A 19,067-nucleotide genomic window follows, 5' to 3' on the forward strand; every position below is an offset into this window, starting at 1 on the left:
GGAGTCCCGGGATTGAGTCCCGCATCGGGCTCCCTGCTCGGCAGGGAGTCTGCTTCTCCCTCTCACCCTCCTCCCTCTCATGCTCTCTGTATCTCATTCTCTCCGTCTCAAATAAATAAATAAAATCTTTAAAAAAAAAAAAAAGAAGAGTTTGGTTTGAGAAAGGGTCATGATAGGAAAATTCTGGGTGCAAGGATGAGAGGCTACCACTAAGGAAGAAAAGGCACAGATGCTTGACAGAATTGGGAGCAAAAGATGAAATTTATTGGCTTAGTGTTGTATAGAGTTGTGTTGCTAGGCAGGGAAGAGTGTTTTGTGCATGACTATAGAGAAAAGGAGCTTAAGAGGGTCAAGAGGGAAAGAATTACTCTCCTTCCTTTATGTGGGATTAAGGGAAAGGTTGAGCTATGGCTATTCTATTGATTTTATACTTCGTATATGCCTATGGTTTCTGATTTATTTATAAAACCTCCCTATGTTAGTTACCTATTGCTTCTTGTTTTAGCCCTTGTTGGTATTGGGTAACATATAAACACAGTCATCTTTTGTTTTACATTACCCTGGAGGAGCTGGGTGGAATGTCTGCTTATAGATAATATTACTGCTTTGTTTTCATACCCTGTCTTTCTTCTGAATAGCTCTCAACATGTTATGACATTTTTCTTCTTAATGTCTATTAAATGCCCTCAGCATGCTCAGTGCTGTTGAAAGACTATGAAAGACACAATTCTCACCAATAAGGGACATGCATATTAATAGACAAGGGACATAAACATGCTTTTAAATATATATATTTAGATATTAAAATGTCTATAACTCTGCAAGGTGACAGATTATTTTGTTTGAATGATGTAGAATGATGGAACTAACACGCGCTACTCCTTAGCTGTTGTACCAAAAAAGAAAGAAAGAAAAGAATAACGACGTCTCTGCCTACAACCTTCTGAACCATAACCCTGGCAGATTTGGTACTTCAGTAAAAGTGGAATTAAACTATTTTTGCTGAAATTAACCTTGATTGGATAGTCCTGTTATACTCACACCAGAGATTTTGAATCCTCTGTAGGTCTAACGTATGCAATTTTAGCAGCTTGAGGATTCTGATGTTCATAGCATCCACTCTGCAGTCTTTGCTGAGAACCTATTACGTGTTGAGCCATATAGTAGGAACTGGAAATAAAGTGTAAGCACGACAGATGTGTCTCTGTCTCATCAGAACATACAGGCATGCAGGTGGGGGTGCAGACATTAAACAGATCATTGTACTGATCGAAGTATAACCACAGGCCTATGTTTTAATGATTCTGTGAGGCAGTGGAACCTCACCTGGCCTGGGGGGTTTGAAGACTTCCTACTTGAGGCGACACATACAGGACAAGGAAGAGGGAAGCCAGGTGGAGAGGGCGGAGGCGGGGAAGGAGGTTGTCCTGCAGGTAAAGGGAACAGCAGGTCTGAGTCAGGGAACTCTTCCAGGCCAGACTCTGAAGGATGGAGAGTCTGTGTGATTTGAAGTGAGCCCAGAGAGCCGGATTCTGCAGGTGCCGTGGGTCAGAGGAGGATAATGGTCTTCATTCAATGACTTAGGTAAAGCCTGTAGGGGAGTTCTTGGCATAGCATCGATGTTAATATGATATTATATTATAGTTATAAACTACAGTATTAAGTAATATTCAATGTTAACTATTACTCTTTCTTTTCAGAGCAGAGGGAAGCCCTGACAAATTTTAGGCAGGAGTATGACCAAATTTGCATTTTGTGGCCTTTTTCTGGCTGTGGTGTAGAAAACAGATTTGAGAGAGGAGGCTGGTGCATATGGCTCTGAGAAGACTAGAAGCAAGTGTGTTCATCTAACAGGTGGTCAGAACACAGTGAGTCACCCAGGGCCTGGGCCTCACTAGTGCCTAGAACCGTTCATGACTCAGGAGATACCTAACTTGGAGGATCTCGAAGTTGTGTAAGATTGTATAAATGTGTAGCTACTTTTTCAGAAGTTTTGAGCTATCCAATTTTAGATTTAGTAGGGAGCCTACTGCAGAATCCACTAGTCATTCTACTTTGGAAGGCATTCGGTATAGACTATTAAATAGCTTGTAGAATCGTTCGAGAAGGCAAAGCTTTCAGAAATATTCCCCAACGCCACATCACAGCATGGGCCTTCCCAAGAGTTGCTGCTTCGTCCTCAGCAAAAACCTGAGGAATGAGGAAGCTACCCTCTGTTGCCCCCATAGCTCTTTGATAATCTCTTGCCAATTTATCAACAAAACAGGATGTGCAAAACGAATGCGCAGAAAGCTAGCAGCCAGCATTAAGACCTCTACCACCGCAACCACTAAGCACATGAAGGCCTCTAAGAACCCGGCCCAGGATGCTGTAGTCTGCCTTTGTTTGGCAGAACCTTAATCACGTCAGAACCCTGGCTGCAGAGAGTTGAGCTCTTTAGCTCTGCAGTGCAGGAAAGTTCACCGGAAGGATGCTGGAACGAGCCCACCTGTAGGATGCACCATGCAACCTAAGTTCAGATGCTAGCTAGCCATTCAGCAGGGATTTACATTTCCCCCCGTCACCATACTAGCTGTGTACGTGTGGGCACTCCCTGAGCCTCAATAACTTCATTTATCAAAGTGGAGGTAATGATACTTATCTTCCAGGGTTCCTGGGGGAATTAAGTTAAATATGATAACCAGAAGAGCTGTAAGATGCCTGGCACATGGTAGACATTTAGTCAATGAGACATCAGTCAGTCACAGAACACCATTCCCCAACTCTATAGAAGAAACAGTATCCCTGTAAGGAGGAGATAAAGTAGAGCTTCCTGCTAGAGAGATTTCATGGCCTAGAAACAGGTGGCCCTGTACCAGGTGCACGGACTTTGGGAAGCAGATTTGCCCCCGGAAGAGTATGTGGGATTTGTGTGCGCATGCTAGTTCATTTAGTTGTTATTTCTTTCATTTTTAATTAGTTTTTTTAATTTAAAAAATAATACATACACATAAACAATGAAAAGAAAGGCTCTCTTTGTAGTTCAAGTATTCTTCCTGAAATGTCTATGCATATAAGCATATATGTAATACGGATTCTTTCTTTGCTCACCTACAAAAATGGGGTCATATTTTCTCCCTTCCTCCTCCTCTCTCTTTCTCTCTCCCCTTCCTTCCCCCCTCCCTCCCTTCCTCTCCTTTGAGATAATTTATTTTAGTTCATATAGAACCAAACGCCTACTGATTATAGCTAGTTGTTTGAATGATTCTGCTTTACAAAATTCCTCTAACACCTGTTCTTACACAGAAGTGACTGTATCTGTATAATAAATTTTTAGAAGTGGAAAAGCTGGGTCAAAGGTTAGGTCCAGTTTATAATTTTATTGATATTACCAAATGGCTTTCAAAGCAGTTGTTCCAGGGAATGCCCTCTACCAACGCTGTGTATGCCACATTTTTGCATACATCCTCCCCAACAGTGTATCATCAGACTTTCTGACTTTGGTCAGTGAAGATGAGGGAAGTTAAGAGGTGATACTAGGGTACACCAAGAGAAATTCTGATCGAGGGATGGAGGTAAGGGATTGCAGGATAGGAGGTGAGAGAAAGTAGGACTGAAATTCAAATTTAGAAGGGAAACCAGTAATCTGACACTCTGTGCCCGGCAAGGACTTGACCAGGCAATGCACCTGTTACTATGTTCAGTCCTTGTAACCACATTCACCCATACACATTTTTACCCCCCATTTGACTCTGACACCCAGTCTCTGTGTCCTTATTTTACAGTTAAGGAACCAAGGCCCAAAATACTTAAGTGATGTATCCAACATCCCAAAGCATGCTAAGTCAGGGCAAGGGTGCTGTTTTCCACCTTCGTACATGCTACATAAGTCCAGGATTTGAGTCTTTACCAAAGAGGCCACAAAGGATCAGAATTCTATCTCCAGGGCATATTTCATCCACATTTGAGTTTAATGGCCCAGTTGAATTCAGTTATTTCCTATAATCGAAGAGGTTCCATTATAGTTGCGTGGACATGGTCTGAAACTCACGGACCTTTTTCATGCTGGTAATAGGTTCTGTATAAAGTTCTTCCCCAAAGAGTTTATGTCCCTTTCCACAAAAACTACTGTGTTTACCCAAGGAGCACTCTTGACAAAAGCTACATGAGATGAAAGCTGTAAGCTCCTTGGGATTTTAAGATTTTCTTATAAAGGATGACGCAGCCTATTGTGAGTTCTACCCTTAGTCCTCTGGAATCTTAAAATTGTCCTGTAAATCCCTCCTTGAAGCTCTTTTGGACCCTGAGGCTAGCATCTGTGTCCTCTTCCTCATTGTTGCTGCTGTCTCGGAGTTCCCGATCTTTTCTGTGTACATCTGGGCAATTTCCACTTGAGTTAAAAACGTGTGACTTCCGATTGTCAGATCTAATGATGATTAGAGACATTCATGTAGAGTGTAAAGTCCCAGTGAGGGGGGTCACTTTTCAGTGGCACAGTATTTGGGTTGATCATTGTCATTGGAGGTGTGGGATGATGATTGAGAATTGATGGAAAGAAGAGAACTAAAAAAATAAACCTTTTATCTGGAAAATGAAAATGGGCCAATGACTTTTTTTTTTTTTAATTAAGAAAGCCAACTTTTGAATTGTCCCAATTGGAAAACATCCTGTTGATGGTCACTGTTTTAGGGCAGAGCCATGGTGTTCTGGAGAAATAGTCCATCTGATGTACTTGTGCAAAGCAAAAAAAAAAAAAAAAAAAAAAAGTCCGTGTCAAAGAAGGGAATTTGATGGAATTTGAGGGCTGCAATGATCTTAGAAGTTAACTAGCCCAACGCCTGGTTTTATAGGAATGGAAATGGAAACATGTGGGATTTAGCCCAGAAGCCACTTCTGAACAGTGTCAGTCGGAGTGAGAACCAGGCTCTTCTGTCTCCACTTGGTGTATTGTTCAATTTCCATGCATGTGACCCACATCTGATAATCTGCTGAGACAGTATGATTATCTGGGATTTTGTTTGTTTTCCGGAAGTGCCAGTGACTTATTTTCAAAGCTATCCTAAACAGACCTAACTGCTTTCAACGCAAGAGAGGGGTGCACAGATGAGAAGATGAGTCTGTTAAAAGAGGTGGCCGCGAAGACAGTGGATTGAACTCCTTTTATACAGGATGCTTAGTTGATAGGGGGGATATGTGATCTTCGCCTCGTTGCAGACACCGCCGTCCCACTTTTAGTTTGTGATAAATGCATAACTGCCATGTAGTTATATTGCCGACTTAAGTCGGGAAACTAAGTAGTGTTTTCTTTGTGAATGACCAACTGCTCAGGACTTGTTTCAAATTGATGATATAAATAATCTAACAAGGTCCTTCATTGTACATTTCTCAGAGCAAACAGAATGCAGTGTGTTTTTATAACCAGCTAGCTATTTGATTTTTTTTTCTCTTTCCCACATTTAGATATAAATGGATATAGAATTACTTAAAATGCTGCATATAAATTAAACATTAAAAGGGAGATATGGAGAGGCTAAGCTGCCCCATTATAATCTTCAGTTCCACAGTCACTGCCTCAAGGACCCTCCATTTCATGTCACGTGTCCTTCTTTGGAAAAGTGATCACCAAGGTTCAAGTAACATTTAAGCGTAGAGGCAACTGCATAATTTATGGACCTTTTTTTTTGGTTTTGTTTTGTTTTGTGTTCTTATTTTAATGAAACAGGAAAACAGAAGGCTCCCTTTAAGTCCCACTAACTCCCCTTGTGCTTCCCTCCTGTCTTTGCAGATCGGGGCCCTGAAGGACTACTACCACTTCTACCATAGCAGGACGATTAAAAGGTCAGTTCTCTCGAGCAGAGGAACCCACAGTTTCATTTCAATGGAACCAAAGGTAAGAAGAACCAGTTGGGTGGGGACCAAGAGGCAAAAGCTTCTGCATTTTTCATTGGTAATAGCACACTAGGAACTGATGACCAGCGTGAAGGCTCACATTTCGGGAAGCCGTCCTATTATCCTTTGGTCTAGTGTCTTGGCTTCTGCTTTGGACAAAAATAGATGATCACTTGATTTTCACTGAACTACCATTATCATCCCACTGGTACGACAGTCCAGGGGTATCATAAGTATGGGTTCTCATGAAGGAGGAAGGAGTGTGTGCAAGGGGAGATACTGATTGATTCAGAAGTGTTGAAATGGTAAGAATACCACACCATCTTACTGATTTGCATGTAGATCTGAGGTTCTAGCCAAACTCCATAGAGGGATCCCTAACAAAATCCTTAGGCCAGGCGTCAGGGCACCATGGATCCTTGCAATTTCATCTGACGTTGACAGAGCCATGCCTTTGGCAGCCTGAGGACTAGATCATGTCTGGGACAGGAGGGATACTGAATACAGAAGGGATAGAAGCTGGCTCCTGGTTTTGAGGTAGGGCTCATCAGGTAATTTTCTTGCATGTTGTCTTTACTCCATGTCCTTTGGGGTTATATAGACAACATCTCCCTGGGAGTACCTAGAAGGAGATGTGATACATCCACGTTCTCCCGCTCCATTCTGGAGAGGTGGGACAGCTTTGGACTGGGAGATAGGAAGCTGAAGGGTGTTAGGGACAAACCAACCAGTAACTGGCAACTAACAGTCAGGGGGTGAGTTACACACACACATGTCCTTATTAAATTAGAGGGAGGCACGGACTCTGAGGGGGACCTCCTTGGCCCCCCATATGTGGCAAGTAAAACGGAGAAGACAGCTGTACCAGCCTGCCCCAGTTCCTTTGTGGACTCACTGTTGATTACTTATTGATTAGGAGGGGTTTTTTTCCACCCCCATTATGTTTTGGATTTGCCATATGAACTCATCTTCACATAAATTGGTGAACAAGTCCCTACAAGTGAGCATGGCAATCTCACCTAGAGATCCCACGAAAATTGTATTCCTCATTAAAGCAAAAAGTCCTTATTTGCATTAATATGCAAATCAGGTTTGCAGTTTGGAGTGCTGCCCTCTGTTATGTGCCACGGTTTGCCTTGTTTAATTTGTTTCTGGAATATTATCACACGGTTGTTCATGATTGTGAAATTGTTATCTTGGTCATTCAAGAAAGCACATTTCTTGTAGGTCCCAACTTTCTATAACCCAATTTTGGATTATAGGAACATCCCCTAAGACTTACACTCCGGTGGCCTGAGGATTGTATTTTTTTTCCCCTTCATCTCTATTCAGAATTGAATGTCTCTGGAAAAGCAATCTGTTGGGATGTTCTTGAATTAGCTAAATTTTTGAAGCAAAGTCACGTTTTTCATCTGCTAAACAACATTTTTTGAAGCTTTCTTGAACTTTGGTAATTAAAATGATTCCAATTTCATACCTCATGTGTGTAGTCAGTGTGAATTTGAGAAACCAAGTACTAGTTGGTTTGGGAGGTAAGAACAGAATGTAATGAGGCATTGTGTTCATAATGAAATATTTACTGAATATGGAGTTGCTTCAGTCTTTAATGCCATCTTGGGGAATCTTGGTCTTCATGTCGTCTTCTTTTTTTTTTAGCTTTATTTATTTATTTGAGAAAGAGAGAGAGAGAGTAGGGGGAGGGACAGAGGCAGAGACCCTTCAAGCAGCCTCCCCGCTGAGCGTGGAGCTTGACGTGGGGCTCGATCCCACAACCCATGAGATCTCGACCTGAGCTGAAACCAAGAGTCGGACATTTAACTGACTGAGCCACTCAGGCACCCCTCCCTGGTCTTCATTCCTTTTCATCTTGGTGCATCAGATAGCTTATGCAGCATCCCACAGAGACCTTGGATGCTGGTGCACATCATACTTGGAATGTATGCCCTTCCTCACCCAGTCCAGAGAGTAGGGCCATTTCAGGACACTTCTAGGGCACATGCTCGGTTACCCTTCCTCCTCAATAAAAATAATCCCCCTTGGGAGAGCCATATCTTACTTTTTATTTGGATGCCTCCTGCCCCTCATTACCACGCAGCCATTTATACAAGAGGGTCATAATCCTACCGACTTTGCAGCTGGAACACCATGATGGGCGCTGCCCACAGTTTCTTTTAGATACTTCTTACAGTTCATTCATTCATTCATTGGCCATTTCTTGAGCCAGTAGTATATGGCAGGCCTTATGTTTGGCTCTGGGGATTTGGAGACATAGTGGTGCCCAAGGGGAGCTCACTGCAGGCTTCCACGGTGGCTGTCAGGGAAACCCAGAACAATCCAGTGCTTCTCAGGTGTTGGGGATGGGGGGAGCAAATGGGATGGACGTGCACTATATTCCTCCTCCTTCTCTAGTTCTGTCCTCGAAGAGCTCAGGCCCACTTGGGTCATTATTATTATTTTTTAATCTTGAAAACCTTTTTACTTGGGGAAGTCACAGAAATGTTGTGAGGAATCCCTATGTAAGCTTCCCACCTTCCCCAAATGTTAATGTTTATGTTTTACATTTTACCATACCTACTTGATCATATTCTCTCTCTCCTCTCTATACACAAACACACCCCCCCACACATATATGTATGTGTACAAATCCATATATATAAGTTTTTTTTTTGAAAATTTGGGAGCATATTACATACATGATGCTCCTATGACTTTATGGATTTCACTGTGTATTTACTCAAACCAAGGACATTCTGTTATTATAACTGGAAGTACAGACAGTTAACATTCTGGTAAAAATCTGGATATTAACAATGATTTAATATTATTATCCAATCTACAGATTTCATTCAAGTTTTTCCACTTGTCTCTTTTGGGGGCCAAGAACACATCTAGCTGTCATTTGTCCCATGTCCCCTTTGTAGATTGTGTCATACTTCTTTCCCTTTTCTTCTTTTTTTTTCTTTCAACACTAGCACTTTTTTCTTTTTAAAAATTTATTTATTTTAGAGAGAGAAAGCATGTGCACATGTAAGTGGGGGGAGGGGCAGAGAAAGGGGGAGAATCCTCAAGTGGACTCCCCACTGAGCGTGGAGCCCAACACACGGCTCGATCCCAGGACCCAGAGATCATGACCTGAGCCAAAATCAAAAGTCAGATGCTTCACCAACTGAGCTACCCAGGCGCTCCGACAGCTAAAAGTCTTTTTGAAGGTTACAGGCCGGTTATTTTGTAGATTATCTAACATCATGATTAATTCAGGTTTAGCAAAAACACCAGAGGAGTGCTGGGTTCTTAGTGCCTCAGATCAGGAAGTGCGTGATGTTGACTTGGTTTGTTAGTCATGATTTTAACTTTGGTTCCTTGGTGGTGACACACGTAGCATCTGCCAGTCTTCTCTATGTTAAAATGACTAGTTCCGGGCGCCTGGGTGGCTCAGTCGTTAAGCGTCTGCCTTCGGCTCAGGTCATGATCCCGGAGTCCTGGGATTGAGTCCCGCATCAGGCTCCCTGCTCGGCCAGAAGCCTGGTTCTCCCTCTCCCACTCCCCCTGCTTGTGTTCCCTCTCTCGCTGTCTCTCTCTCTCTCTCTCTGTCAATTAAATAAATAAATAAATAAAATCTTTTAAAAAAATAAAAAAATAATAAAATAAAATGACTAGTTCCCCCTCCCCTTTTTAAAAGATTTTATTTATTTATTTGACAGAGATAGAGATAGCAAGAGCAGGAACACAAGCAGGGGGAGTGGGAGAGCGAGAAGCGGTCCTCCCGCCTAGCAGGGAGCCCGATGTGGGGCTCCATCCCATGACCCTGGGATCATGACCTGAGCCAAAGGCAGACGGTTAACCAACCGAGCGACCCAGGTGCCCTAGTTTCCCCCTTCTAATGAATAAGTGTTTGATGGGAAGATACTTTGAGACCGCGTGAATGTGTGTGGGCTGACTTTGTATGTTTCACTCCCGGCAGCCTGCATTGGGGGGATAAAGCTAGTGGCCGTGTGACTTGGAAGGTCTTTTCTTGACTGTTAGGTGTATGTATGGTAGATGGTTAGTGTGCTGGAGTGGAGATGCATATGTGATCTGGGTGATGGGACCACGTGGAATGGCTTGGTGGCAAACATTGGTGGTGCATCGAAGTTACTTTTGATTGTCATTTTCTTAAGAAAGGGCATACCAGTGAATTGCAGGGAATACGTACACTAAACAGATTCTGGCTTTTACTTGATGTAGTAAATTGCACGTTTTCTTTTTCCCCTTCTGCTTTTGTTTTTATTTAGAGGGTTCTAAAGAAGGAAGTGCACAAGAGGCCAGGAGGGTTGTAAGAACAACCTTCTGGGGCTAAGAAAATGCTGTGGTCAGTTGGGGCACATTGAGCCCAGAGAACAAGAATAGCCTGATTTCCATATGTTAACATTATATTATGATTAGCTTTTTAAATGACAGAGATGCACAGACTTCTAAGTCAGTGTCACTAGTATAGTAATAACAGTTTTGCAGAAAACATTGGTACCGTATTACAGCAGTTGGACCAGGGAGTCTTGCAATATTCATATCCATACCTTTCTTTTTGACAGACCAGCTTTTTACTCCAAGAGACCCAAGCTAAATTTCAGAAACAATGGTTTTGAGTTAACATTCTCAGAAGCCTCTCATTAATCTGTTTAGAAATCTTTGCCAGCCCTGTGGCATTTGGTCAAGGAGGCTGTCATCTGTAGAGAGCTTTGGAATAGAAGTTCTTTTTTTTTTTTAAGATTTATTTATTTGAGAGAGTTGCCATGTGAGTGGGGGGAGAGGCTAAGGGGGGAGGGACAGAATCTCAGGCTGACTCCCCACTGAGTGTGGAGCCAGATGTTGGAGCTTGATCTCACAACCCTGAGATCATGACCTGAGCTGAAATCAAGATTTGGACGCTTAATTGACTGAGCCACCCAGGCACCCCAGATGGAAATTCTTTATAGCTTTTGTGCTGCCCATGTGGACACGGGCTGGGGCAGAGGTGGGATTTTTCATTCTCCTCCTTCCTACCCAGAAGAGAAAAACCAGAATCCTAAATTTCCTATCAGAGTAGGCAATTAAAAATCTAAAAAACGTAAAAACAAAAAATCCCCCAAAAAACCCTTGCCATTAAGTTCGGTCCTCCTATCTTATCCATGTGTAATTTACAACATAGCTCCTTTTGCCCGTTAGATTTGATCTTGAAAGTTCTGGCCTTTGAGTCTTTTTATTTTTTCCAGCCCTTTTTCTGAGTTCAAGTCTGTTGACTGGTCAGTTTTTCTCCAAATCTAGGATAGAATCACCCTCTGCTACAGAGTAAGGGATAGGCGCCTCCCCTGTCTAGTTTCTCCCTGAAGCTCATGTTCGTTAAACTGCCCCATCGCATGGATGTGTACGACTATGTATCTCATTATGGAGAAACTATTCCTATGATATTATTTACTGCAGAATTGTAGGATCCTTAGATTGAGACTTATCTCTTTCCTGTCCAGGGCTGACATACCATCCAGTGTGCTCTTAAGAGGGATTTTTTTTCAGATCTGTTAAGCATGCCCAGTGACAGAGTTCAGTACTGGACAAAGCAAACATTGCTGTAATTGAAGAGATTTAACTTGTCGCGTTCTAACCAGCTTGCCTGTAACGTCTACCCGTTGGATCTCTTTTTTGCCTTCCAGACGTATACGTAACAGCTCATTAAATATCTGAGCCCTTTGCTTCTTCTCTGGGAGCAGCAATTGTCCCTCTGTAAATGCAGCCCAGAATTAAGTGCAAGGCTTTAGCTCACAGAGAGAGCGCCCATTCATGACGTTCATCCGAAAGCCATTTCGTCTGAAGAGAACTTTCGGGCAGAGCATTCAAGTATTGTACAACGACAAAGGGATCTGAGGAAAGGAAGGAAGAGAGAAAAGGAAGTGCTTGGAGGTAGTTAGCAGGACTAGAGGGAAATCAGCCCTGGGAAAGAAGACTGGGAAGTTGCGTTTCCTTACTAACCCAGGTTGGAACCCCTAGTGGCCAGGACTTGGTTTTCAGATGACCAGCCTTTTTCTCTTGTTGCCTCAAGAGTGAAAGACCTGCAATCATGTGATGGAGGAAGTATACAGGGACCCTCCCCCTACCTAGCTGCCATGTTCCTGAGGCACTGGACAAATCCACTTCTCAGTCGAACCCCATCTCCCCCATGGATTCACTTTGTAATTTTGGAATATTTTACCTCCACTTCGGGATGGATCTTTAATTGATCCATGGAGACCACAGCACCTGTGTTTCCTCTTGCTCTTAGCTCTGGGAACAAGCCAGTTAGAAGCCGTTCACATGCACCCGATCTCCTAGCAGAGCCTTGGAAGCAAAGAAAGCTCATTTAGTGAGAAACAGATGCTCAGAAGTGTCTGAACTCCATCTTACCTGGCTCCCAGGCATGAATCGCAACCACGCCTTTTTACCCAGAAGATTCCATCTGGCCTGCCACAGCTGTGGGATGGCTTCACCTGAGTCCGGGTGCTTCCTGTTCGGGCCATGCTCTGTTTCCTCTCGCCCCACCTGCCCTCATTCCAGAGGCTGCTTCTGCGAACTGTTTTCTTCGGCGGGTTAATTTTCTGCTCTTTGCTTTTAAACGCGATAATGACTTTATGGTTTGACTTTCTTCTGTAAGGTGCAGTTTTGCAATCTAACAGCCCTGGGGGGTGCTCATCCAGCCGTGTGGGGTGATCCCGGGCGTGGTGAGGTGATGTGATAAGTGGTCTTCTCTCAGGCAGGGACCTGAGTCCTTGTGTTCCCAGCATATGTCATAACCGTGATCATTGCACATAAGCCTCTCGGCATCTCACCAGGGAAAGGCAGTTGCTAAGTATCCTGAGAAGGAATTCCTCTGGAAGCAGTGTGGGCTTGCACCCGACGATGCACAGGGAGGACATGGGCGTGGCGGTCAAGGGGGCATACTGGGGGCTGTCTTGTTCCAGACTGCCTTTGTCACCACCTTTTCAGCCGTGACATGCAACCATGATAGTGAAGTCCTGTCTGGTTTTTGGTGGCATTTCTTTGTCTTTGAAAACCCTACTAGGAGGCATATATATTCTTAGCAGAAGCATTCCACTCACAAGTTTGCAACCTTTGGTACAATTATGGTGGCAGGGTGGCTGGGAGTATGAGGAAGACAGAAGGAGGTAGGTGGGTGCAGAGTCCACTGTGTTCCCCACTGCCCCTTCTTTCCTGTCTTGTTTCCAGGTCTCCCCGATGTCTGGATGGCCAGAAACCGGAGAGTCAGATTGTATGCTGCTGGGTTATCTGATGAGAAGGTTTCGGTCATGACCCAAATCCCTTATAGGCAGGGGTGAATTAAAAAAATAAAATAAAATTCTCAGCTACATTGGAAATGTTGCCAGATCTTTATTAGAGAGCACTTGGTTTTCAAAGGTTATAAACTCACATGCCTACAGTGGGAGTGCAGATAACAAGAATGAGTGAGATGGGCCAGATAGAAAATAATTGGGCAAACAGTAAAATGGAGAACCCTTGCTATGCGGAAGGGGGGCCCCCACCCCTTTGCTATAGCCACTTGTCATATGGGCAGGCTGGCTCGTTCTGCCCCTTCCAGAGAACCGGCAAGTCTAGATGGCTCCACCACATTTCCTGATTTTAAATGTTGGCAAATAATTGGAAAGTTTGAAAATATTTGTGTAGGTCAAAGATAATGTGGCCGAGAGACATCCCTGTTTGTGACCCCTTGAGTAGGCTGTATTGGGAGAAAGGGAGGAAGGTGTGGACGATTCCAGCATTTTCGTAACTTTGCTTGGGTCTTACCCTCACCTGAACACCAGTGTCATGCTCCCCTGAGTGGCTCAAATGTGATTTTTCTCTGTGTCTTAGTCTCCAAGTTGAAATACGAGGATCTTTTGGGCATAAGGTCACTTAAGTTCTGTAGCAAAGGCTCCTACTGCCGAGGACAGGGTGGAGGGCTCGTTCTAGCTTCGCTTAAGCTTTGCCCCCTTTTCCGCTGACACCTGTAACTGTGCTGGGAGAAACAGTCTTAACGGAATGAAGGTTGGAGGAAACAGGGTAAGTCAAAGAAGAGAACAACTGGCATATAAAGTGATGGCCATGTGAAAACAGGAAGAGAGATTTGATGGGGCAGAGTAGGGTAGCCAAGGAATTTGCGGAAGTCATGTCAGCCACTTGAAGGAAGGGTAAAAATGTGAAATCTTTATTATTTTCTTAGTTTAGATAGTATTTCTAGGATGTCTGTTTCTAAAAAAGTAGATGCTGGAGCTAGAAAATGTCGGGTGATGACACCATTCTAAATTTCTAGATTGGTCTTGTCTTAGTCAGTAGAAATTTATTTCTTATACTCCTGGAGACTGGGAAGTCCAGGATCGAGGTGCTGGTGGAGTCGGTGTCTGGTGAGAGCTAAGTTCCTAGTTCACAGACAGCTGTTCTCCTGTGGTGCCCCTCCTGAAGGGGGAGGGGAGCTCTCTGGGGTCTCCTTTATAAGGACACTCATCCCACTCATATGGGCTCCACCCTTGTGACCTGTTCTCCCAAAGGCCCCACCTCCTAATACCATCACATTGGATATTAGAGGTTTCGACACATGAACTTGGGGGGGAGGGATACAAACATGTAGTCTATAACAGGTCTTAAGAAGGGAATTTTGGAACCATGGGGCAGGTTAGGATGAAATTAGGAAGCAAAGCTAAGGAGTAAGTGAAAACAGCAAACAGCAAACAAAAACCAGCAACAACCACAAAATCCCAAAGGCAATTTTAATTGTCTGGCTTTGAAGAGAAATCATACTGATCCATGTGTTTATTTTAATGAATGCAAGAGTAACTAAGAAATCTAATTAGAACATCACCATTGAAAAGGCCTAATTTGTTAATAAGTGCTTGTAAATTTTGTTTTTGTGCTCAGTCCTACCGAATGTCAGTCAGTTCTTGCAACATCAAAGGAGGCAATGTGGTGCAACAGAAAGAATCTTTGAGTTTTGGTTCCAGCTCTGATCTCTGTTGGGTCATCACTTAACTGTCTGATTCTCCCCCACATTCGAAGATCCATCAGTGTTCATGAATGCACACAAACAATACACTTGAGAAGTAGAGAGTCCAACACAGTATAATGAATTGTACAAGGCAAGGCAAGGTCAAAAGCACGGCTTGAACCCTTGTAACAAAGTAGTAAGTAGCCAATAAAATGATGTTCTAAGTCTATACATACTGATAAGGAAAGTTTTTCAAAATAAGTGATATAAAAAGAACATATAAGAGGTGTTCTCATTTATGTTTTAGGTTCACATGACGAAAAAAGGACCTGTGTGTGTATGTGGGTGAAGTTTCATGCAAGGTGGTTTTGGAAGGCTAGACAAACATGTGAAAATGACTCTTAATAGTTACCTTCCACACCGTATGATTTTTTTTAAAAAACTATAGTGCATCTGCTTTTGTTGACATCCACAATGCTTTGGTATCTCAAATCCCATGGGTATATCTCTGTCCTCATCTGACTCTACCTTTCCTTTGACACAGTGATCGATCATTTGCTCCTTCTCGAAAAATGACTCTGTTTCTTGAGACTACATTCTTTCAGGTTTTTCTTGCCTCTCCTCCACCTTCTGTCTTGGTCGTCAATGGCACCCCCTCCACCTCACCTATCAATTTTGGAGAGCCCAGGGCTTACCTTTATGCTGGTGTCTTTGCTTCAAATTTATATCTCCTTCTCTCATCTACCTGACATCTCAAATTAGATGTCTAGTAAGCATCTATAAAACACAGTATGACACATACGATACTTTTAATTCCTACACATCACCTTTGTCTTCAGCCCTTTTCTTCCCAGCAGATGGTACCGTGATTTATCCAGTTGCTCAAGCAGAAATAGAGCAGTCTGCGATCTGTGGACTTTCCCCTCCTGCACCGCCATGGGTCTGGTTAATCCCTCTGTCTTTGACCTGAACCACATCAAATGCCTCTATTTCCACTCTTGTTCTTCTCCACGGTCATATTCCCCCGAGAGTATGCTTCTTAAGATGTACAAGGATCAAATATTTCAATGACTTCCCATTGATTTGGGAATAAAATCCATTTTTTTCATAATGATCTTCAAAGGGCATCATGATCTGGCCTCTTCCTACCTCTCTGAGCTAGTTTTTGAAATGCCCCCTTTTTGCTTATTACGCTTAGCCACCTTGGCCTCTCTACCTCTCAAAACACTAAACTCTTCCTCTTTTTCCCTTTCCCTGGAATGCATTTCCTTTGGGCTTTTCCTGATGGATATCTCTCATCTTTTACATATCAAAGCAAAGGTCACCTCCTTTGAAGAACCTTCCCCAGCCCCCCATCCTAAAGTAGACCCTCAATCTCATCTGCCCAGCTACTGTCTAGCCTTGACATGTGACTTTCTTCTTTGCTATCTACCTGAACCCTTATGTTTCTTTATTTGGTTGTTGTTGGTTTTCCCCTTCCAGGATATAAAGTCTGTGGAGGTAGGAACCCCAGACATCTTGTTAATCTTGTTAATTTTGTTAATCTTGTTAATCTTGTGGTATTTTCTTGATAGCATAGTATCTGGCGCATGGAAGACCCATCAGTAGAAGAATGAATGGACGGATGATATTTGAACATTAATTTTTATGGGAAATCAATGATGGAGACAATAATAAAGCTATAATCTTCTGTGATTTTCTCTTAACTTTGCTACAACTTAAATCCTCTTATGGCGGCCAGCACAGTACTCTCTCATTTTGCTACACACAGGGGAGCCACCAACTGGACAGGCTCTGTGTTATCAGAGCCATTGACCGGGCTTCTGATATTTGGATTCTGGTCTCAGCTTTACTACTAGCTCAGAATTGCTATTAGCATGTCATTCCCCATTGAGCTTATTTCACTTATGAAATCATGGAGCAGATGAGCTACTTTCTCCTGTTCATTCCGATCCATTAATTACCATCTTGAACCAGTGTCACTTGGGATTTTACTGCTGGTCCACAGTGCCCACCATGTGCCCTTTTCATATTCTCTTTCTAGTCTTTCCAAACTTTCTCCTTCTCCATTTCTCCCCAGTACTTAGAGTATTTCTTAGCACATTTAGTCCTCCTCCAAGACACTGTTTTACCTGAAAGAGCGGATTGTGCAATTAGACTTGAGATGAGCGTTGAGGTTAGTCTTGAGGCAATGCACGAGATAAATGAGGAACAAATAATGTTGCTTCTTTATTGTCATCGTACACGTCTGTCACTCATACAAGAGTATGATAATAAGAACGGTAGGTATTATTACTGATGTTCATGAATTTCAGAAGAAGGCTGTATCAGATAGCAAAACATCTTGCTTAATACAAGTTCTTCTAAAGGAAAATGGAATAACTTCTGGAATGACAACACAATAGAACAAATTTTTAAAAGCCTGGCCGCACAAATGAGAAATGAGCAATATCTTCGGAGGGTGGTGGTGGGGATGTGGGTAGGAGGTGGGAAACAGAAGAGGCCAAAAATAAGATCAGGTTGAATCAAGGGTGGACGCAATTAATGAAAATTGTTGGTGGACATGTAGATTGTTTTTTAATCCATTGGCAAAGCTAAGCAAGCATTTTTATATATGAATTGTCAGGCCCAAGCTGCTATTCCAGAAAAACAAAACAAAACAAAAAACCCAAGTATGAAAGACCAGCAGAGTGAACAGTTGAATAACAAGACTGTATCCTTAGAACAAATTTGCTCAGCCCCAGCTCAAGCTTAGTAATGTGTCTTAAGATGTAGACATGCTTTTCAGATTTACCCTTTGAACCAGGGGAAACCCCTTTTCAACCCATCTATGCACAGAGAGAAAATGACAAAGTTGGAGATTTCTTGAAAGATTGGGGGGAAAATGTGGTCATTCTTTAACACAAAGCTGAAAACAAGCCCTCTAGGAATGAGGTAGCACGAGAGAGAGATCAGATGTCACACATTCGTTCCCTTTCCCCATGGATAATTTTGAGAGCTTATTGGGTACAAGGTGCTGGGCCAGACATCAGAGATAAAACTAAAAAAGCAGATGAAGCCCTTGCCCTCAGGGAGCTTACCATCTAGTAAACCTGGAGTCCAGGCCTGAAGCCAAAAACTTTGTTTTCAGCCTCAGTTTCTATCCCAGAAGCTGGCAACAGTGTAATGCTGAGACTTCTGAAGGCATCATTTAAGTCTTTTAAAAGCTTTTCACTAACTCATGTCAAGTTTATATTTACACCTAGGGCTGCCAGAATTAAAAGAACACATTTTAATATGAGCATGACCCAAATATTGCATGGGTCATATTTACACTAAAATAAATTATTTGTGGTTTCCTTGAAATGCAATTTAACTGAGTATCTTGTGTTATTATTTACTCTGGCAACCCTAACTTATATCTAAATCATCTTGAGATCACAATTAGGAAAAAAAAAAACCCAGTGATACTGAGACATAGTGAGGCACAGCTAAGGTCAGTGGAGACTGACCGAAATCCGAGTACAAGTTCCTTCTGTGTCTGAGTGGAGCGTTCCTAGGAACAAAATGGCATAAAGCGGAGAACCGGTGACCATTCATTTATATGGGAAAAAAAAATATTTGAGCATTTCCAGACCCCACAAGCAACCTTTCGTAGGCTTTTCTGATACCTTAGGAAGTGTCTTGCTACTGGATGCACAGAATAAATGGACATAAAGCACAGGGACTCCCAGACACAGTTCAAAGCTCTGGTGGCCGGCTTGATGCGGAGGTGCTGAGTGTGGTTCCCCGGGAAGGAGCTCGGCGGTGCCGGGCTTGTGGCTTGGGGGGATGCTCTGCCTTTATAATGGCTCACTGCAAAATCACTGCGGAGCTCTGTTTTTGCTTTTTTGGTAAAAGCAAAAATACTCTTTGGATTTCTTCCAGTTGGCAAAAACAGGTTCGAACATAGGTCTTTTGCAAAAGTGAAGGAGTGTAGGGCAAACGTTTTTTTAATTTTTTTTTTAATTTTTATTTTTAGATTTTTTTATTTTTTTGGAGACAGGTAGAGAGAGAGAGCCAGAGAGAGCGCAAGCAGGGGGAGCGGCAGGCAGAGGGAGAAGCTAAGCAGGGAGCCCAATGTGGGACTAGATCCCAGGATCCTGGGACCATGACCCAAGCCAAAGGCAGACGCCTAACCGACTGAGCCACCCAGGCACCCCTAGTGCAAACTTTTGAAAAGCCGGGGATACCTGTATCCCATGACAATAGTATGTTGGGG

At 42.9% G+C, this 19,067-nt stretch overlaps 1 protein-coding gene across 5 annotated transcripts in view; it reads left to right on the forward strand.

Annotated features, from left to right (window-relative positions):
• PCSK5 (proprotein convertase subtilisin/kexin type 5) overlaps window positions 1-19,067 on the forward strand; it is a 466,280-nt gene that overhangs the window by 36,550 nt on the left and 410,663 nt on the right. For all 5 annotated transcript variants that reach the window (XM_045882270.2, XM_045882271.2, XM_045882268.2 and 2 more), the window contains exon 2: window positions 5,765-5,869. In XM_045882270.2, the coding sequence (XP_045738226.1) occupies window positions 5,765-5,869 (105 nt within the window). The remainder of the gene's footprint in view (window positions 1-5,764; window positions 5,870-19,067) is intronic.

Source organism: Mirounga angustirostris, unplaced genomic scaffold (assembly GCF_029215605.1).
Source record: "Mirounga angustirostris isolate CCGP_5_RB_7025 unplaced genomic scaffold, mMirAng1.0.hap1 SCAF_15, whole genome shotgun sequence".
In the NCBI taxonomy this organism is placed as follows: domain Eukaryota; kingdom Metazoa; phylum Chordata; class Mammalia; order Carnivora; family Phocidae; genus Mirounga; species Mirounga angustirostris.